A 21,870-nucleotide genomic window follows, 5' to 3' on the forward strand; every position below is an offset into this window, starting at 1 on the left:
ATTCTCAACTCCAGCACGAAGGTGCTGTGGGGGACAAGAGACCACCTACTCAAAATAAATACCTGGAGTCAGAAAGTGAAAGCAAAAAAAAGGAATTTATTTCATTCTCGAGAAAGGGCACCCACCGGTGTATGGTGAGTACCTGCAGGGCAGCTAGGTGGCGCAGTGGATAAAGCACTGGCCTTGGATTCAGGAGGACCTGAGTTCAAATCCAGCCTCAGACACTTGACACTTACTAGCTGTGTGACCCTGGGCAAGTCACTTAACCCTTATCACCCTGCCCCCCCCCCAAAAAAAAACAAGTAAGTACCTGCACACAAGTTCAGAAACAAGTATTATATATGTTTCTAATGCAACACCTCCCTCCAACCCCTGTCAGATTCCCACTGGCTGGTCATCAGGACTTATAATCTATACGCGACATTTAACCCAGTCAGAGAACAGCACGATGTATAGACTACTGTGATCATGAACTGACCATGAACTCATGCTGGGGGCTAAGATTTATGGTATAGCCAGTGTGTCCCTGAAGTTATACAATCGCAGGATGTAAGCTAGAAACTAAGGAAATAACAAAATATACGACCAGAATATGGTTTCTCTGAGAAAAACACACTATGTTATCTCTCACGGGTGCCACAGGCGAGTTCTTAGGACAGCCACTGTTCGGAACTGATCAGATGCCCCACTGTACTGAAACCATCTGTCTATACATATTTCCCCTTCAGAGATGGGAGAAGGAACCACTGGGTACAAACTGTGTGTGTCTGCCTTGTATGGATCTGGCCTGAGGCACTCATCTCCCTACCCCCATTACAAAGCTGACTCAGAAGGCCTTTGGGCTACTTACCCATGGCCGCTTGTATTTCCTGATGCACAAATATTACACTTTAAAGCTCTGCCTAAGTAACTGGAGAGTGCCTGCATTCAGCCCCAAGAAAAATCTGGATAAAGCCATGGCTGACACACTCCTCCAGAGTTACTGAAGCTGTTTGGGGGCCTCCCAATGTATGTGACACATTTGATGTCAGGGAGGGCTTTCCCATAATGACTCCTTTGTGACACTGTCAGAAACACAGGGCTGGAGAGACCAACTGCTTTCACTGGGCCAGATCAGCCAGAAGGCCTGGAGGGCCTCCAAGTAGTTGGGCATGAAGTGTGTTCTATGCTGACCCAAGTCTCCTTGGTGTCCTATCTGAGATACCGGATCGCTGGACGTAATCAGGTTAGTTCTAGTGGGCTCTTCGTGGGTGGTGGCTGAATGAATGTAAGAAAGAAGGCATTTGAGTACAGCACCAGGCTGGGCTGTGTGGCTGGCATACTACCAGGGGGTGGGCTTCCAAGGCTTAGAACTGAAAGGAGTGGGAGGTGGGGGTGGGGGTGGGGTCAGGATGGCTGCCTTTTATCAACCCAAGCCTGGGCATGTCCGCCTGTGTCAGACTTGGATCTTTCCCACCTGGGCTTGGTTTCTTGTCTTCCTGGGTAGAAGAGAGACTTGGAAAACTCCACAAAGTTCCTGGAATAAAACAGGTAAGGTCACAGTTCTGTGACCCTCGGGGCGGAGCTCCTACCAGGCCCTAAGCAGAGGAAGACTGCTTCCCATGGTCACTATCATGAGCTCGTTTCCAGCTGCTGAGCACTTGCTGTGGCTTCTGTTCAGCTTATGAGTTTGCCAGATTCACAAGGATGGTAGGAAGCACCTTCTCCCACTGAGAACCCGTTCCCATGCCCCCAACACACTGTGAGGGGAACCCTGGCTAGTCATAGCACCCTCCTGGATCAGGGTGACACTGTGAGACTGGATCTGAAGATATTTCTCTGTCAAAGAATTACTTACACACACGATCCAATCAAAATTCAAGTGAAAGTGTTTATTATTTGGCACAAGGGGATATGGCCAAGAGAAGAAGTCAATTTCAACTCCTGGGGAGGAACAGATTTATGACATGTTCTTCCATCAGCCAGAGTAAAGACAATGCTTTTTTTTTTTTTTTTTTTTTTTGCTGGGCAATGAGGGTTAAGTGACTTGCCCAGGGTCACACAGGTAGTAAGTTTCAAGTGTCTGAGGCTGGATTTGAACTCAGGTCCTCCTGAATCCAGGGCCAGTGCTTTATCCACTGCGCCACCTAGCTTCCCCCAAGACAATGCTTTTATGGGGGGATTGGGGGAGACTTGAAACTGAAAAGTTACAGCTGTTGGGGGGTGGGGGTGCTTGAAACAGTTGGGGATTGGGATACATGAAAGAGTAAACATGTCATATTCTTAACTTAAGATTTTTGTCACTACCTGGTCCTAACCATGTGGCAAACACATCTGGCTCAATTAGGTGCCTGCTATAAAATTCAAGGTGTCCAACTTTCTGGGTACCCATGACATGTCTGCTTTATCTGTTTGACTAACCTTTGTATCTTTCATAAATTAATATACAGAAAATTCTCATGCTATAAATACAGACCTAGAAAATCTGCTTGAGAATTCAATAAATATATTGTTGCCATGACTCCAAATTATGAGAACATTTCAAAATACAGAATTAGTAGAAAAGATCAAAATCATGTGGGAAGAGGATGAGGGACACATCATCTCTGCCTCCTGTCTTCTACTGAAATTGTCTTGAGAAGGTTTTCATTGTACCTATAGAAGATGAGTTCTAGCCCAATACTTTTATTCAATAACAAACACACTTATTCCTATCCACAATGGAACACTATTAACACTATTAACAACAACAACAAAAAATGACAAATCCCCACACTATAAATGTGGAAAACACAATATTTGTGAGAATTAAACAAATGCTATGGAAAAAAGAGCATGATCTCAGTTGCATACAACTGCTGGGTCTCATACCAGCAATGTTTTCAGTAGAAGAGTGGTATCTGACAAGCAGCATGTTCAGGGAGAACAAGCAATGCTTCAGAAGTCCTGGGGCACAGCAATGCCTATAGATCCCTTGCCATCAATCCCACAGAAACCAAGGAGCGTAGGCACAGGGGGAGGGAAGGTAATAAGCATTCATCAAACTCCACTTCGTGCCAGTCAATGCTTTGCAAACATCTCATTTGATCCTCACAACAACCCTGGGAAAGTTGGTGCTATTGTCCTCATTTTACAATTGAGGAAACTGAGGCCGAGGTTAAGTGCTTTATTCAGAGTCAGCCTACTAACTCCAGACCCAGCACTCTGTGCACTGTAGTGCCACTTAGCTGCCACAGGGAGGCATTAGCCCACTTACTTATATCCTCAACTCCCTACTGTCCACACATTCTTGAGCACCTGCCTCTCCTTTGTATGAAGGGTTCTTCTAGGCAGAGAAAGGCAAAGATCCAGCACCCTTTAATAAAGCATGAAGATCCTTGGGAATGGCTGTGTAGGTCAACACCACCGGTTTGGACTGATAGGCTGCCCTCCTGGTATTGAAATTACCCATGTCTGCCCCAGAGATGGGAGAAAGAACTACCACCACAAGTGCTACTTGCTTAGCTAGATGAGTGCTGATGCTTGAAGCAATGTCCTGTCTTCCCCAGGCCTTTGTGCTGCTTTGCTTGGGGGGCTGTTTAAGCTCCCCTAGGCTCACAAAATTCTCCCATTTATCTGCAAGGAGAGCTTGGATAAGTTTGTGGATGACAGGATCATACTGGGTCACTGAAACTGTGTCAGGGTCTCCCAACAGATTTGAGCTCAGGAGGACCACCAGCTTCTCCCCCAATGTAGCCATTTGTGACACTATCAGAAATGTGGGATTGCCCCTGGGCACCATTAGGTCTGACCCAGGAAAGGACTGCTCTAGAAAGAACTCACTGTTAAGTACTTTCTCTTTTGGACTGAAAGGTCAATATGCTGGTTCTGATGAGTATCTTTCAAGATGTCAGCCGTGAAGGACAAAGCTCTGGTGAAGATGGAATTGCTGTCCATGGTGATCGGCATAGACAAGCTACGGACCAATAACAAAAACAACGATGAGTACCAGCTACTCCCTAATAGTAAGACTGTTCAGCAGGCCCTGAAAACCTTGAAGGAGGTGGGCAATGAAGTTCTGTACAAACTGATGGAAGACTACTTTATGAACTACTTGAGAAATGGGATCCCTGGTGGCATTCAGGTGGGTAATGGTTACCACATAAATGGTGGTGGGTAATGGTCCCTGCACAAATGGTGGTGAGTAATGCGGAGCCCCAGGCCAGTGCTCCCCGAGGCATAAAAACCTCAAATAACAATTAATTCTTTACAATTTCCAATTCTTAGTCACCACAAAAAGAGCTGCTAGAAATCTTTTTGTACAAATAGGTCTTTTTTTCTTTTTGGGGATGCCTTTGGGATATAAACCTAGCAGTGGTATTGCTGGATCAAAGGGTATGCACCGTGCAGAAGGAAATATGCACAATATATAGTATATATACTTAAACATAGATACATATATCCCTACATCTATCTATAGACAGTCACTGAGGGAATTTATTTTGCTTGACTATTCCTATTTGTTATATAAATCATTTGTTTTTTCTTTTTCTTTTCTGGTGAGGGTGGAGGGTGGGAAGGAGAAAAAATAGATTTGTTCTTAATTTTTTTAAAGTAGTGAGGTCAAAGGGTCTTATAGAAGCGAAATGTATATACTTTCAGATGAGATCACTGCTCTATTGTTTGTTTCACTTTGCTACACGAAAACTCATACAATGAAAGCATTCTATAAATATTTTCAAAGTAACAATAAAACAGCAATGCAACTTATTAAAAAAGGATATAACCAGTGTAATGTGACATGGCTTGCAGGAAAGTGAAAAGAGAAATCTCTAGTCTCTTCTCTTACTCTTTTTCTTTAATTCTGGCCAGGAAGAGAAATAGGAAGTAGAAGCCAGAGTCCTGGCCATTCCACTCTCCTGAGAGAGATGGGGTACTGGGCTAGAAATACATCTATCTGCCCCCTTAAATATGGTTAGTCTAGAGGAAGGAACTTTAAAGTTCAAGCTAAACTCTGTCATTTTTGGAGAAAGAGGGTCTACCTCCAGGGCTTGACTTCCTTCCCACCAAATACTAGTTCCACAATGAATATAGTGAATAGTAAAGCGACACATTTATCCAACTCAATAACAAAACAGACATCAGAGAAACAGATATAGGGGAATATCTACCAGACAATACAAATTAGAGGAGCTCTCCCATTGGGAGTGAAACAGCTCAGCTCAACCAAGAGAGGGAATCCCCAGATCTCACCCAAGGGCAAAATTCCCTGAAGTCTCTAGTATAGCAAGCTGGGAATAAGGCATGCTAAAAGACTACCAACCCTTATGTCTGCTTCTTCCCAGAATCCTTCTCTCCTTTCATCAATCTGAGGAGAGATTAGTATCAAGGATCTTCTCTTTCAAAACTGGAAGCCAGGGGCCAGCTAGGTGGTGCTGTGGATAAAGCATCGGTCCTGGATTCAGGAAGACCTGAGTTCAAATTTGACCTCAGACACTTGACACTTACTAGCTGTGGGACCCTGGGCAAGTCATTCAACCCTTATTGGCCTGCCCCCACCACCCAAAAAAGAAGTATGTTATAAACCTGGAAGCCAGAAGTATCTAGGATCTCCCCTCTCCCTCCTCTGGAGAGAGCCACATATGTGGCTTGTACAGTGTTCATTGAAAAAAACCACACAATTAAGCATTTGATGCTGTCTTCCCATATACTCTCTCTGTCTCTGTCTCTGTCTGCAGGGCAATGAAGGTTAAGTGACTTGCCCAGGGTCACACAGCTAGTACGTGCCAAGTGTCTGAGGCTGGATTTGAACTCAGGTCCTCCTGACTCCAGGGCCAGTGCTTTATCAACTGTGCCACCTAGTTGCCCCCCATATCCTCTCTCTCTCTTTTTTTTTTTTTTTTTTTTTTTTTAGGTAATGGGGGTTAAGTGACTTGCCCATGGTCACACAGCTAGTAAGTGTCAAGTGTCTGAGGCCGGATTTGAACTCAGGTACTCCTTAATCCTGGGCCGGTGCTTTAACCACTGCGCCATCTAGCTGCCCCCCCCCCCTGTATCCTCTCTTAACTCTGGGATTTTGTGACACTTCTATTTCTTTCCCATTAAGGAAAAAAAGAAAAAGAAAAACGAAACCCCTTTTTAGCAAGGATGGATTATAAAGGAAAAACAAGTATGCATTATAAAGGAACAACAAATTCCTTTATTAGCCATGTCCAAAATATATTATATCTATATCTATATATAAATAAAATTCAAAAGGCTGAGTGCATCTCCTCTCTGTCAAGAGGTGGGTAGAGCCTGCTTCAACACTGGTCCTCTCTGTCAACATGAAATATAAAAGAAGAGGAGCAGAGAGGGATTTGTTTCTGGATTATTTCTATTTGAATTACATAAAAAGATGGGAAAAATAGAATAATAATAATGTTGTTACTACTACTACTGATACTACAAATGCTACTTGTAGAATAAGAAAAGAGTAAGTAGAGTCATGAGTGTGGGCCAAGAAGAAAATTCTACCTATTTGCAGGCAATATGATGGGTTACTTATAAAATCCCACAGAACCAGAATGAAATTGAAGAATTTAATAGCTTCATAAATTAGCCAGATTTCAAACAGTATTATTTTGGAGATGGAAGTGACCTTAGAAACTGACTTGCTCATTTACAGCTAGGGAGATCAAAAGCCTGGGAGGTCAAGCAAAATGGCCCTAGGTCATACAGAGGCAGTACTTGAACCCAAGCTCTCGGACTCCTGGGTCCACTCCATTGTAACAGTATTATACAAGTCATCAAAATTATTTGGTATGTTGGTTAAAAAATTAGACCAGTAGATCACAGGCCTGGATGAGTTCCAGAAGCTACAAAAGGGAGACCCAGAAGAAAGGATCCCATTAGATCAGTGTTGGATAAAATCTGGAACACCAACTGGAAGGGGAGGTGGGAGGGATCTTTGGTGCAGAAGGAAGAAGGAATCTGAAAAACATTTTGGAAGAAATGAGGTGGTTGTTGTTCATCCTTTGCTCTTGAGGAGGACATCACCAGTGGGTAATGTCTTGACTTGAGCTTGCACTAGACTCGAGTGAGGCAGAGCTGAGCAAAGTCAATAACACTGTATCCCATACACCCAAACTGATACAGCAGGGAAATATACAAGTTCATTTCTTTCTTTCTCTTTCTTTCTTTCTTTCTTTCTTTCTTTCTTTCTTTCTTTCTTTCTTTCTTTCTTTCTTTCTTTCTTTCTTTCTTTCTTTCGTGAGGCAATTGGGGTTAAGTGACTTGCCCAGGGTCACACAGCTAGTAATTGTTAAATGTCTGAGGTCGGATTTGAACTCAGGTCCTCCTGAATCCAGGGCCAGTGCTCTATCCACTGCATCACCTAGCTGCCCCTCTTCCTTTTTTTTTTTGGTGAGGCAATTGGGGTTAAGTGACTTGCCCAGGGTCACACAGCTAGCAGGTGTGAAGTGTCTGAGGCTGGATTTGAACTCAGGTCCTCCTGACTCCAGGGCTGGTGCTCTATCCACTGTGCCACCTAGCTGTCCCATATAAAATTTCATATAAAAAAAATTAGAGGAGGATGGAAGGAAGTCTCTTAGATTGATGGATAGGTTGAAAATTTATAACTAAGGGGTTAGAGGAGATAATAAAAAATGGCTAACCTCGATGATTTCATAATTTTTTTAGAGGCATGAAGAAAACCAACAGAACTAGAGTTAAAAAAAAAAAGAAACTGGGCCAATCCATTGAACCTCTGTAAGCCAATTTTTAAAAATTAATTTTGAATCTTGGAGGCTCCATTGCATCTTTTTACACTAGGGTATCTTTTCTTTTTACTGGATTTTTTTTTTTTTGCAGGGCAATGAGGGTTAAGTGACTTGCCCAGGGTCACACAGCTAATAAGTGTCAAGTGTCTGAGGTCAGATTTGAACTCAGGTCCTCCTGAATCCAGGGCCAGTGCTTTATCCACTGTGCCACTTAGCTGCCCCCTAGATAGGCTTTTTTTTTTTAACTCCACATGTTCTTTTTTTTTCTAATACCTAATATACTTTAATAAATGCTTAATGCCCAAAGACTGGTGCTAACGCTTCTAATTTAAGGTGACCACTCATTAGATTTTTTAGACATCACAGATTTTTAACATCACATTTGGATAAGGTATCATTGTTAGCAAGTTTTTCTTTCCATGAAGACTCAATCGGCCTTGCTCCCAGTTCTAGCCTCTGGGGCTGAGCAGAACAAAGTTAATTCCTCTTTCTCTTGGCAGCCCTTCAGAAGCTAAGAATATGTCTTCATGTTCCTCCTAAGAGTTCTCCTTCCTGGGCATCCCTAATTCTTTCAATCATCTCTTTGTGGTCCCGTCTCCAGTCCCTTCATCACCTTGGCCACCTTCCTTTGCCTGTGGACTAGCTTGTCAAGCACGTTCCTCTTCTCCCTCCAAACTGCTTCTAATCTGGTCCTGTTTTTGGTTTTACAGAAAGAACCCAAGCCTGGAGACCTGCTAGAGATTTTCCGAACCAACTATTCTTACTGGGCTGTTTATGTGGGCTATGGTTGTGTTGTCCACCTGGCTCCTCCACGTAAGATGTTTCTCTCCTTTATTTCTTAGATATGGCTTGGCTGTGTGTAGGCAAGGGGCTGGGTGTCAACGTAGGGTGGTGCATGGTACCCATTACCAATGACCAACATCCTTAAGGTTTCCAGATTATGGATCCTTAAATGGGTCAGGCTAACTGTAGACTTGACAAGTACTGAATACACTTTCAACAATGTGGGGAAAAAATAGAGCTTAGCATTGGTGCTCCCTCCCGCCAACACCTACTGTCTATTGGTCTCTGCTGCAGAGAGAGAAGGGATATGGACCCAAACCACAGCGTCACATGGAGGCTGGCGCTGGAGGGAAGGTAGTAGGACTATTATAGCACAGTAACATTTCTAGGCCCTGGTGTCATTAGTTCTGGGTGGGCCAGAAATGGCACCGCTATTGAAGAAAGCTACTATTCCCTTGACAACCCACCACCCTTCAGAATTTTTGAGGACTTTACTTCTTTGCATTGATAGGGGAGGAGGCCCAGCCCAGGAGGAGAATGGAATATGGGGAAGGATCCTGTACTGAGGCAGAAAGGTTATGGGAATCTGTGCTCACAGTATCATCTCTGACTAAGGGACTAGAACCATTGTGTGTCAATCTGTGGGGATGTAGTAGGAGCTATTTTCTGGCTTGATCAACTCCCTCTTTAAAAACTTGGTCTGAGGGTCTTTGTGGCATTTGTTTATCATGTCACTGTTTGCATTCCCCTAGGAAAAAATACTCAGTTAAGGTTCTCTCAAGATTTCCTGAGTTCGTCCATAGCAGGAGTTTGAATAATTAATGTCATGGTTGACTTGGTTACTGAAGCTGTTTGGGAATATTTCCATGTATTTGAGTTTGATGTGAGTCAGGATAGCCAGACTGTCCCTCATTGATCTCTTTCTGACTCTGTCAGGAACATGGGACTGACTAAAGGCATTGTTGGGCTTCACCCATTAACAGACTGCTTACGGATGGATTCACTGCAGTTATTCCCTTTTTCCCCTTAAATCTAAAAGACCAACATGCTAATGTTGGTGTAGGCACCAAGAAGTCAGCCTGGAAGGATATAGCCCTGGTGAAGATGGAGCGGCTCTCTGTGGTGGCCGGGAATGACAAATACCAAGTCAATAACAAACACGATGACAAATACCAACCATTACCACCCAATAAGATTGTCCAAAGGGCTTTCAAAGAGGTGGGCAATGAAATATTTTACAAACTGATCCAGGAGTACTTCCTGACCTACCTGAGATATGGGATACCTGGAGGCAATCAGGTGGGTGGTCATAGAATGAATGAATGAATGAATGAATGAATGAATGATGCTAGCTAGCATTTATATAGTACTTTCAGGTTTGTAAAGCCCCTTATGATCTCATTTGACCTTTAGAACAATGCTGTAAGTGGGTGTGGTTATTGTTTCCATTTAACAGATGAAGAAGGATGTTGAGTGTCTTGCCCAGGGGTTCACCCAGTGAAGAAGTGGATTCAGACTCAGGTGGTTTTCCTGACTCTTAGTCTGGTGCTCTATCCACCACCTCACTGCTTAGCTACATGAGAGTGAATATATTTCAGGAAATGTCAAAGACAGGTTCTGTGTTTGGCATGACCTGTGGGATATTTCTTTTTCTTTTTTTTTTTGGGTGAGGCAATTGGGGTTAAGTGACTTGCCCAGGGTCACACAGCTAGCAAGTGTCAAGTGTCTGAGGCCGGATTTGAACTCAGGTCCTCCTGAATCCAGGGCCGGTGCTTTATCCACTGCGCCACCTAGCTGCCCCACTGTGGGATATTTCTAAGAGGTTTGAGCTGAATGGAGCAGGTACAGAATACATGAGGTTTGGCCCATTTGCCCAGCCTGACCTGGGGCCTTGCTTTTGACTTTCTTCTATCTGGAAACCTCTTCTTGCTTTCTTGGGTTGAACAAATGAGGCTTGTAAAGCTCCAATAAGTTTTAGGAATGAAACAAATATAGCGTAATTTTGAGTGACCTCTTAGGGCCAAGCTTTCACCAAGCTCTTAAAGGGAGATCATACCATTATTCCTACTTTGTGCCTGGTTAACAGAGCCCATGAATAACACCTGGCTTGATTCAGTCTGAGTTTTGCACTTCCTACAATTCATACACAGAAGTGTGGGGCAATATAGGACTTCCCCAAATGTTAGCCTCTAATTTGTTTATTACCATGGATATGATGCTGGTTGATTAGGGCATTTTCTTATGTCCTGAGGTGTAACGTGATTTTGTGACTCTGAAGGGTCGTTGCCTTCATTAACGTACCCATACTTTTTATAAAATTAGACAGATGTGTTAAAATTTTCCTTTCTTTCAAGAGCTGTCTAGGAAGTCTCCTGGCTCCAAGGTGGACACATCTGATCTGTCTTTTCCTCATGTTTCTCCTGTTCTTCCTCTTCTCCTCTCATTAGTCATTCACTTGCCATACCCCCAGCCTCCATCATCTTCCCCATCTCCAGCTCCCATTTTGGCTTACTTGAGTTCTTATGATTCATTCTATTCCCTCCTTTATCAGGGTGCTGGGGTTGACCCCTGCTCTCTTATCTGCCCCCATGTTTGTTGACTTTGGTCTTTGGCTCAGGAAACCAAAAGCCAAATGCAAACTTGTCAGAGCTGAGGGCTCAGACAGTGGAAGGTGGTAGGCAGTGCTATGCTGGCAAACATTTAACAACTAGGTCTCCAAAAACCCACTACACATTTTTAAGGTTAGTCTCCATTATTACTATATCCTCCATTACTTTCTTAAGTCTAGACAGTCAGTCACATAATAAATCAAGCCTTGATTGGTAGGCTTTGCTGGTTTCTGAGGGGCAAATTATCCCACAGACAATTGAACAATTGGTCAGTAGGAGCTTGTTCTAGAACATTCCATATACCAAGCTTCCATGATGACCAGCCTTCCTCTATGTTCACAGGTTAGAGAGGCCTTCCAAGGACTCTGGACAATACAATTTGACTTATTAACTTGGTGCTTTTGAGAAATGAACATCAAAAGGAATAAAATAGATTCTAGTAAGTTTTCTAAGAAAAGTGATCCATTTAAAAATATTGCAAATATAATGAACACAATCATTGAAGTCATGTCAATAAATGGGAAAAAAAGCTTCCATTGATGTTTAAAAATCTTTTTTTGGTTACATTTTGAGTGCTGAGTTGTCTCCTTCACTTCTTCTTAACCCTGTGTTAGAGAAGGCCAACTATTTGATATAGATATATATATGAAGAACCATACAATACTTCCATATATCAGTTCTTTCTCTGGAGGTGGCTAGCATGCTCCTTCATAAGTCTTTCAGAGTTGATTTGAATGATTATATTACTCAGAGTAGTTTTTCTTTCTTCCTTCCTTCCGTTATTCACAGCGACTCTTCGGACAGTGTTGCTGTTACTGTATACAACATTCTCTTGGTTCTACTTGTTTTACTCTATATTATTTCATGCAATTCTTTCCATGTTTTTCTAAAACTGTCCTGTTTGTTATTTCTTACAGCACAGCAGGGTTCCATCTGTAAAGAAGGAATTGATATTTGAGGTTTTTATGCCTCGGTGCGCACTGGCCTGGGGCTCTCCAAACTGTACAGTGCTCCACCCACTAGTTGTAGCTGTTGCCATGGTGCTGGCACCTCACATCATCACCACTCGCTGACGCCTACATGGTCCTGGCAAAATTCTAATGACTGGAAGCCTAGTGAGGGCAGTCTGGTCCCCACACATCAGAATCACATACCACAACTCATTTAGCCATTCCTGAATTGATGGGCATCCCCTTGATTTCCAATTCTTTGCTACCAGAAAGAGCTGCTATAAATGTTTTAGAACATAGGTTTTTTTTCTTCTTTTTTGCCTAATCACCATGGGAAATAGACCTAATAGTGGTATTGCTGTGTCAAAGGGTCAATCTCCATTTTTGTTAAAAACCCTAATAAACAACATAGGAATGGAAAGGTATTCTTAAAAATATGATAAAAACCTATATCTTGAACCAAGAGCTACTATTATTTGCAATGGAGAAAGACTGGAAATCTTCCCAATAAGTAAGGGTTTAAGCCATGATGATCCCTCTCCATACTACTATTTGGCATAATAATAGAAATAATAATAATAAATCATTATTATAGCAATAAAATTAGAGAAAATATAGGTATAAATATTAGCAAAGAGGAAACAAAATTGTCCTTACTAGCAAGCAAAATATTTCATTTATTTATTTATTTGTTTGTTTGTTTGTTTTGGGGGTGAGGCAATTGGGGTTAAGTGACTTGCCCAGGGTCACACAGCTAGTAAGTGTCAAGTGTCTGAGGCTGGATTTGAACTCGGGTCCTCCTGACTAGAGGGCTGGTGCTCTATCCACTCACTGCACCACCTAGCTCTCCCCAAAATATTTTATTTAGAAAACATCAGAGAATCAGTTAAGAAACTGAGATGATTAATTACTTCAGTTGAGTAGCAGGAAATAAACTCCACAGCAATCATAATTTTTTCTATAGTATTAATAAAAATTAGGAGGAAATGATTGAAAGATACATTCTATTCAATTTCTCTACTAAAAATATATAAAATATCGGAGATTTAACCTACCGAGACATACTCTGGGTTTAAATATTTAAGTACTTAAGTTATGGCCTTCCCCACCCCAATTAATTGCTAAAGAGACTAAGTTTTAAATGTGTAAAGATGATAGCTTACAGTACAAACAGTGATCTGTGGGTTTCTTTGACTGGGTTAAGAAAGAGCAGTATGACAAAAAAGGCAGCTAGGTGGCACAGTGGATAAAGCACGGGCCTTGGATTCAGGAGGACCTGAGTTCAAATCCAGTCTCAGACACTTGACACTAGCTGTGTGATCCTGGGCAAGTCACTTAACCCTCGCTGCCCTGAAAAAAAAAAAAAAAGACCAGTATGACTAGTGGAGAAGATCAACCATACCCACTAAGCCCACATATAGCAGTCAGTCTATGGGTGAATTCAGACTACAGGGGTCTAGCATAGCAGTGGAAAATTTCTGTTCTGTCCCTGAGAAATACAAGAACAAATATAGACAAAATATAGACAGATCAGTGCAGAAAGATAGCCACCTGAGGGTTAGGTGGCTTCAAGGTGCATAACTCCTTGAACCAGAAAAGAAAGCTGGTGATGGACTCAAGAAAGGGTCTCTAGTAACCCAGAACTGTGAGCTGACCCTTTGGTCACCCAGGAAACTGATTGATTACATCCAACCATTTTTGAGTTGGCTGTCAGGGAGAATAGTTGTACTCCTCCACAAATGATACCTTTGTGTCGCTGTCAGAAAATTGGGTCTGAAAGAATCACTGGGCCTGACCCAGGGTGGGACCCACATCACCAACTTCCCACCGGATGTCTTATATCTTCTTTTTGGAATGAAAGGTAAATATGCTGGCAGAGTCTCCTCATTTGCAAATGAGGAGCTGGGAGCCTGTAACCTCTTAGGTCACTTATCAGCTCTAGATCTTTGATCCTATGGTTGGTCCTCTGTCAGTCACTGCTGATATTGCATGTATACCTCATTACCCTCACATTCCAAGTTTAAACCCATTATCTTTGGATTTCTATGTATACTTGAGGGAAAATGCTGTATACACCAACTGCTCTTACTATACCACTCTTTCTTTTCTTTTTTTTTTTTTTTAGTGAGGCAATTAGGGTTAAGTGACTTGCCCAGGGTCACACAGCTAGTAAGTGTTAAGTGTCCGAGGCCAGATTTGAACTCAGGTCCTCCTGACTCTAGGGCTGGTGCTCTATCCGTTGCGCCACCTAGTTGCCCCTTTACCACTCTTTCTAAAAGCTAATTCACTCGAGCTGAGAACCAAGTCCTCCCAGTGACCTCCCTTCATTCCACGACATCCTCTTCCACTTTGGGAGAGTTTCCGTTGTTAGGATGTCTCTTTATTCCCAGCCTCAGCTGGGCTCTGTCTTCTACCAGTTCTGTAGCCAAGCAGAACGAGGCTACTCCTGCTTTCTCAGGGCAGTCCTTCAGATAGCAGAAGTCAGTGATCGTGTCCTGGTTATGTGTCTCTTTCCTAGTGCTGTTGACCAATCTCTTTATGGTCTCGTTTCCAGTGTCCTCATTGCCTTGGCCACCTTCCTTTGGGTGTGCATGAGCTCGTCCAAGTCTGCCCCAAAGCTGCTTGTCTAACCTGGCCCTATTTTCGGTTTCACAGCAAGAGCCCAAGCCTGGAGACCTGATTGAAATATTCCGAAGAGGCTATTCTCATTGGGCTGTTTATGTGGGCTATGGTTGTGTTGTCCACCTGGCCCCTCCACGTAAGACGTTTCTCTCCTTTATTTCTTAGATATGGCTTGGCTGTGTGCAGGCAAGGGGCTGGGTATCAAGGTGGGGTGGTACGTTATATCTACTGACAATGGCTGACCCTGACAAGCTTTTCTTTTGATAGACCCTTAACGGAATGAATCTGGGTGATTAGGGATTTACCCAAGGGCACAGACTATATATATAGAGAGAGGGCACTGGGCATACTTGAAGGCCTTCAACAGAGAGGAAACAGCACAACGTAACACTCTTCCTCCATCTCCTCCCCTAACCCCTCTACGGCAGCATGGGGAGACACAAAAGAGTGAATGGATACTAATCATTGCTGACCTGAGTTGATCTTCAGATGTCTTCTGTTGACACACATTTCATTTAACCACACACTCTTACTCCTCGCTGCCACTGTCTCCCTGATGTTCCCTCCCTCCCAGTAAAGTAAGAACCACACTGCTGTTTTTGGCTAAGTCTGGACAAGTGCCCTGCTAAAATTTTTGGAGAACACATTCCACACTGCTTGTCCTTGACCTGGTTTGTGCTACTCCAAGCACCGACACTGTTAGTTCTCACATTTATTTATGCATAAGAATTTCAATAGATTAATGGATGTCTGATTATGTCCAATCATTTTTGAGTTTGCTCAAAACTTGGGGATTTGTCAGGGAGGATAGTCATACTCTCCCACAAATGATACCTTTGTGCCACTGTCAGAAACTTGGGGGGACCACTGGGCCTGACCCAGGGTGGGACCCACATCACCAACTTCCCATTGGATGTCCTACTTAAGATGGAGTCCACTGTAGGCACCTTCTTTTTTTTTCTTTGGTGGGGCAATGGGGGTTAAGTGACTTACCCAGGGTCACACAGCTAGTAAGTGTCAAGTGTCTGAGGCTGGATTTGAACTCAGGTCCTCCTGAATCCAGGGCTGGTGCTCTATCCACTGTGCCACCTAGCTGCCCCCAGCACCTTCTTTTTGGAATGGATCTCCTCATTTGCAAATGAGGGGGTGGTAGCCTATAACCTCTCAGGTCATTTATCAGCTCTAAATCTTTGATCCTATGGTCCTATGTCAGTCATTGCCGATATTGCACCACTTAAGAGAGAACTGCTCTATGTGATGGTTGGAAGCAACAGGTACCAAGTCAATAACAAGTATGACGACAGTGACCCACCACTGCCACCCAGCCAGATTGTGCATCGAGCCTTGAAATTGGTGGGGAAAATGGTTCCCTACAACCTCCTCAATAATAACTGTGAACACTTTGCAACCCGACTGAGATCTGGAGTCCCTCGCAGTGATCAGGTGTGTTCTAAGTAGCAGGCCCCTCAGGCTGGTGGTTGAGTGAGTGAATGAATGACTGCAAAGGACTAATTCAATTCAACCTTTATTAAGTGCATACTTCATGCAAGGTATTGTGCTAGGCTGTGGTGGAGAGAGAGACAAAAATGAACCCGCAAGCTCTAAGGACCTTACATTCCACCTGGGTAAGTGCATACAAAATAACAAAAATGTAAATGTTTGAGGGGAATCAACCCACCTGTCCTACTGACTCCCTTCCTAGATTTCTCTTCCCTCTTGTAGCAATGCTCCTAGAAAAAGCTCTTGTTTACACTCATTTAGTTCCTCCCCTTCCTCTTCTCTAACTCAACCCTCAGCCTTTTGCAACTGGGCTTCAGACCTCATTCTTCAAAGTCCCCAGTGATGCCCTAATTGCTAATGATTTCAATTCTCATCCTTCTCCACTTTTCTGCCATTAGCTAGCTGACCCGCCTCTCCCTGGGTGTTTGTCTTCTCTGGTTTTGTGATATTGCTCTTTCTTGGTTCTCTTCCTACCTGTCTGCCCTACCTCATTCTCCTTATTCTCCATATCCCATCCACTAACTGGGGGAGGATCCTAAAGTGCTTTGTTCACCATTCTCTTTTCTCATCCTCCTCGTTCTCATCCTCGTCCTCCTTCTCTCTCTCTCTCCCTCCCTCTCTCTCTCTCTCCCTCCCTCTCTCTCTCTCTCTCTCTCTCTCTCTCTCTCTCTCTCTCTCTCTCTCTCCTCTCTCTCTCCCTCTCTCTCTCTCTCCCTCCCTCTCTCTCTCTCTCTCTCTCTCTCTCTCTCTCTCTCTCCTCTTTCTCACTCTCTCTCTCCTCTCTCTCTCTCTCTCTCTCTCCTCTCTCTCACTCTCTCTCTCCTCTCTCTCTCTCTCCTCTCTCTCTCTCTCACTCTCTCTCTCTCCCTCTCTCTCTCTCTCTCACTCTCTCTCTCTCTCTCTCTCTCTCTCTCTCTCTCTCCTCTCTCTCCCTCCCTCTCTCCCTCTCTCGCTCTCTCGCTCTCTCTTTCTCCCTCTCTCTCTCTCTTGCTCTCTCTTTCTCCTCTCTCTCTCCTCTCTCTCTCTCTCTCCCTCTCTCGTTCTCTCTCTCTCTCTCTCGCTCTCTCTCTCTCCTCTCTCTCTCCCTCTCTCTCTCTCTCCCTCTCTCTCTCTCCCTCTCTCTCTCTCTCGCTCTCTCTCTCTCTCTCTCTCCTCTCTCTCTCTCTCCCTCTCTCTCTCTCTCTCCCTCTCTCTCTCTCCCTCTCTCTCTCTCTCTCTCTCTCTCGCTTACTCTCACCCTTGCTCTCGCTCTCAATCTCGCTCTCTTTCCCTCTCTCCCTTCTTATCAGCTCCCATTAGTTCAATGATCATTATTCCTTCACAGATGACTCTCAGAAATAAATATCCAGACCCGATGCCACGTCACCAACTTTCGAAAGGACATTTTCAATCGGATGTCCTGTAGGCATCTTAAAATCAACATGTCCAAAACCAGAACTCATAATCTTTCCCATGAAACCTACTCTTTCCCCATACTCCCATCTATTTTCTGAGGGCACTACCATTCTTGTAGTCACCCACGTTTGCTACCTTGGGCACCCCTTAGACTTCTCATCTCCCTCACCCCCCAGGTATCCAATCAGTTGCCAAATCTTGTTGCTCCTTCTTCTATCACATCTCTTGCATTGTCTCATACAGCCACATCATAGTTCAGGGTTTCATCACCCCTGATTCAGACGATGTAACAGTTCTTCCCATCTTAAATGCATCCTCCATATAACTACCAAAGGGATATTCCTAAAGCAGAGGTTACTCCCCTGCTCAAAAAGCTTCCATGGCTCCCTATTGCACACAGGGCCAAATTCAAACTCCACTATTGTTATTTTGAAGCCTTTCACAACCAGCCTTCCTATACTCTATGGCCATCCAAGATGGCTTCCCTGTTATTCCTCATACAGGTTATGATCCCTCTGGTCTCCAACCTACCTAGAATGGATTCCCTCCTTATCTTTTCCCTTAACACTCCCTATTTTCCTTCCTTCCTCTGCCCACACTTTCTCCTGAGACTGCTGTGTTTTACTTTGTAGAGATGTCAATATCTGTACACGCTGTTTTTCGAGGTAGAAAAATAGTTTCCTGATGCCAGGGATTGATTCATTTTTTTTGTCTTTGTCCCCTCAGTGCCAGAAATGCTCACGGAGTGATTGATTTATGGAGAAAACACAAACAACAGGGGGATAAAGAAAGGGCTCTGGAAGGAGGTGATGCCAGAAGCCCTTTGTCTCAAAGTAAGCTAGGGATATCAAGAAGTGTGGTGATCAGGAACGAGGGAATGCCTTCTACCCAGCAGAGGGCCATCTGCAGCAAGGCACAGAAGTAGATGACGGAATGATAGAACCTGGGAAGAGAGAGTCAACCATTTGACTGGACAGTGCAGGAAGGGGTGGGGGGAAGTAACATGATTGGCAACATAGGTAGGTGGCCAGATCTAGGGGATATTTAAATGCCTAGAAGAGTAATTTGTATTTTACTCCAGAGGCTACAGGAAATCACGGGAGATTTTTAAGTGACTCTACCAAATCAAGGCAGGTGACAGTCACATCTGTGCATTGGGAACATTAGCTTTGGCAGCTGTGTGTAAGAGAGAGAGGGTCAAGCCTTGAGGCATGGAGACCAATGTCGAGGCTGATTGCAATAGTCCAAAGTGAGAGAGGATAATGGTCAGAATACAGCAAAGGTTGGGTGAGTTTAGAGAGCTATTTCAGAGGTAAAACGAACCATATGATTCCATATGGGACCTCAGGGAAGAGGAGAATCAAGGAGGGTTGCCAAGGTTGTGAATTTTTTGTTGTTGTTGTTGTTTGTTTTTTTGGTTTTGTGGGACAATGAGGGCTAAGTGACTTGCCCAGGGTCACACAGCTAGTAAGTGTCAAGTGTTTGAGGCCGGATTTGAACTCAGGTCCTCCTGAATCCAGGGCCAGTGCTCTATCCACTGTGCCATCCAGCCACCCCCAAGGTTGTGAATTTGGATGACTGGCAGGATGGTGGTGTTCCAAGAGCAACAGGGAAGGGGGAGGAACAATGGTGGATGTAAACAAATGAAAAAAATGTATTGTAGGAAATCATGGAGCAGGCGTGTGCAGTCCTTTGGTTCCCAGTGGTTTGGCCTGATAAGGAGATGTGAAGACAGCAGATGCTTTGTTCATTGCCTCAGCTTGACCTTGGCCCCTTAATTCACTTTCCCGTCTGGGCCACTTTCCTATCCTTGGTAAAGAAGCCATTCTGTATAAATCTCTGGGAAGTTCTTTGAAACAGCCTGGCTAAGTGTCACGTCCATTGATCTCTGGGCCAGATTCCCAGTTTCTTTAGGGCAGACTGTTCTTGGGCCTCTTTTGGGAGCATGCTTCGAGCAGCTTTCTGCCCTGGCCAGACCACATTGAGAGTACTGTCCTGGACAGTACATTTTAGGGACTGCACTGGCAAACAGTAGAGCATCCAGGAGAGAGCGACCAGAATGGGAAAGGTCTCAAGCCTGTGGCCTAGAAGGACCATCTGAAGGAGCTAGGGACGTTTAGTCCAGAAAAAAGGAACTCTGTGTTGTGGTAGGGACTGGGGAGGGGTATGGCCTGAATTAGATGACTCCTGAGGTGTCTTTCCCAGTTCTGAGATTCTGTTTAAGTCTATATTAGCTTCATGGTATTTGGAGCTCTTAATTTGCCAGAATTCACACATAGGGGTCATAGACACAGGATGGCTATGAATGACTTCACCAAACAATGAATTTGTGTATTGCCTGGAGAGAATGCTGCTCACCTAGAACACCCAAGTTTCCTTAAGTTATGATGTTACTTTAGGACTTTGGAAGATCTTTGCTTTCTTTCTTCTTCTTCTTTTTTTTTTTTTTTTTGGGGCAGGGCAATGAGGGTTAAGTGACTTGCCCAGGGTCATACAGCTAGTAAGTGTCAAGTGTCTGAGGTCGGATTTGAACTCAGGTCCTCCTGAATCCAAAGCCACTGCTTTATCCACTGCACAACCTAGCTGCACTGAGATCTTTGCTTTCAATCACAGCACGCTTGCTGTTGAGGGTGGCATTCTCCTTTCCAACTTCTCCCTTGTTATTAGAGAACTAGGTGAAGTCCTTGGGCTCCAAGTCAACTCTTTTGGATCTAGCTTTTCCTAGCAAGGCCTCCCTTGCTTTTCTTCTTTTCATCTTTCAATGCCTAGTGGTTCTAATCCTGTTTCCTACCTATAATCCCAGTTTTGCTTATCCCCATTTTCCCCTTCCTTGTACAGTGTGGTTGCCCCACATCCTTGGATTAGCCTGTTTTTGTGAACTCCTTTCTTTGGTTAAGACAGCTGAGAGACAAATTTTTTTTTTTAAATTAAAACAAATTTAAATTAAAAAAATTTTTGAGAGGCAAATCTTGAACCAAGCACTCAGGTGAAGAAGGGGGGACAGGTGTCCACACTGACGGTCCTTCCCTCTGTTCACAGATCAGAAATGCTCTCCTGAAATTACCGGGTTTGGCAGTCAATCTCATGGAACTCATGCAATGAGAAACTAACTTCAAGAGAGAGGAAAACCAAATGATGAAAATAAAATTCATGAACAAAGCGAACACACGTCAGAGAGAAAAGAAAAAGAATGGTCAGAACCTCCTGTGCCCAGTTATGTTCTAGCAAAGCCAAGATTTTAAGGAAATGTGGATGGTTACCTCCAAAAATCTAAAACACCCACATTAACCAAACAAGAACTAGAGATCTTAAACAGCCCGATATCATACAATGAAACTGAAGAAACTATAAAGGAATTGCTAAACGAAAAAGTCCCCAAGCCCTGGTCCAGATAGATTTATAAGTGAAATTTATCAAATGTTTAAAGAGAAATGAACATTTATACAAAAATTACTATCAGTAATTGAGAAAGTACCCTCAGATAAAGATAAATATGGTCCTGATACTGAAACCTGGGAAGGCTAAGCAGAAAAAGAAGGCCCAATGTCACTACTGAATATTGATGAAAAATTGTTACATAAGATCACAATAGAATGGGGGGTGGGGGAGGGACTGACTGGGGGGAAACCACCCTGACTAACTTGTTAGGTGCCACAGTAGAGTTCTGGATCTGGAATCAGGAAGACTTGAGTTCAAATCCAGCCTCAGACACATACTTGCTGCGTGACTCTGGGCAAGACACTTAACTTCTCTCTGCCTCAGTTTCCTCATTTGTAAAATGGGGATAATCATAGCACCTACCTCCCAGGGTTGCTGTGTGGATCAAATGAGATCACATTTGTAGAGCCTAAAACAAGATAAATACTAGCTGTTTTTATTATTTAGGTAAGTTCTCCCCAGTCAACTTGATCCGATTGTAGAGGATGGATCTTTTTTTTTTTTTTTAAGTGAGGCAATTGGGGTTAAGTGATTTGCCCAGGGTCACACAGCTAGTAAGTGTTAAGTGTCTGAGGTCGGATTTGAACTCAGGTCCTTCTGAATCCAGGGCCAGTGCTCTATCCACTGCGCCACCTAGCTGCCCCGCAGAGGATGGATCTTTGTCTGAAGGGTACTGCTTATGGAAGTTCAGTCCTTTCTCCTTGTTGAGAGGACACAGGGAACTTCTCTCATTTGGTTGCCAGTGAATGGAGCTGACTCCAAGATCCCGCTTGTCAGAGGAGTTAGGCCCTCTGTGGTTGATAAGAGTAAGCTGGGAAGCTTCTTATCCTTTTTCTTGTCTGGAACTTTCTCTCT

At 43.7% G+C, this 21,870-nt stretch overlaps 1 protein-coding gene across 2 annotated transcripts; it reads left to right on the forward strand.

Annotated features, from left to right (window-relative positions):
* Positions 1 to 964: 964 nt before the first annotated feature.
* Positions 965 to 21,306, forward strand: LOC122731702 (phospholipase A and acyltransferase 5-like). Of its 2 annotated transcripts, XM_043971971.1 has the most exons (7): positions 965 to 1,225; positions 3,832 to 4,102; positions 8,429 to 8,531; positions 9,541 to 9,800; positions 14,716 to 14,818; positions 15,896 to 16,125; positions 20,617 to 21,306. In XM_043971971.1, the coding sequence occupies exons 2-7, from the start codon at positions 3,866 to 3,868 to the stop codon at positions 20,677 to 20,679; spliced, it is 996 nt and encodes a 331-aa protein (XP_043827906.1). In that variant the 5' UTR covers positions 965 to 1,225; positions 3,832 to 3,865; the 3' UTR covers positions 20,680 to 21,306. The 2 variants fall into 2 exon arrangements, with proteins under 2 accessions (XP_043827906.1, XP_043827907.1); XM_043971972.1 differs by lacking the exon at positions 15,896 to 16,125.
* Positions 21,307 to 21,870: the final 564 nt, after the last annotated feature.

This window comes from Dromiciops gliroides, chromosome 6 (assembly GCF_019393635.1).
Source record: "Dromiciops gliroides isolate mDroGli1 chromosome 6, mDroGli1.pri, whole genome shotgun sequence".
Taxonomy (NCBI): Eukaryota; Metazoa; Chordata; class Mammalia; order Microbiotheria; family Microbiotheriidae; genus Dromiciops; species Dromiciops gliroides.

What these genes read in the sequence shown, in the direction of transcription:
- LOC122731702 (XM_043971971.1), top strand. Translation starts at nt 3,866, where the DNA reads ATGTCAGCCGTGAAGGACAAAGCTCTGGTGAAGATGGAATTGCTGTCC. An exon ending in TGTCCACCTGGCCCCTCCAC is followed by an intron (nt 14,819 to 15,895) that starts GTAAGACGTTTC and finishes GTCCTATGTCAG; the next exon opens with TCATTGCCGATATTGCACCA. An exon ending in GAGTCCCTCGCAGTGATCAG is followed by an intron (nt 16,126 to 20,616) that starts GTGTGTTCTAAG and finishes CTCTGTTCACAG; the next exon opens with ATCAGAAATGCTCTCCTGAA.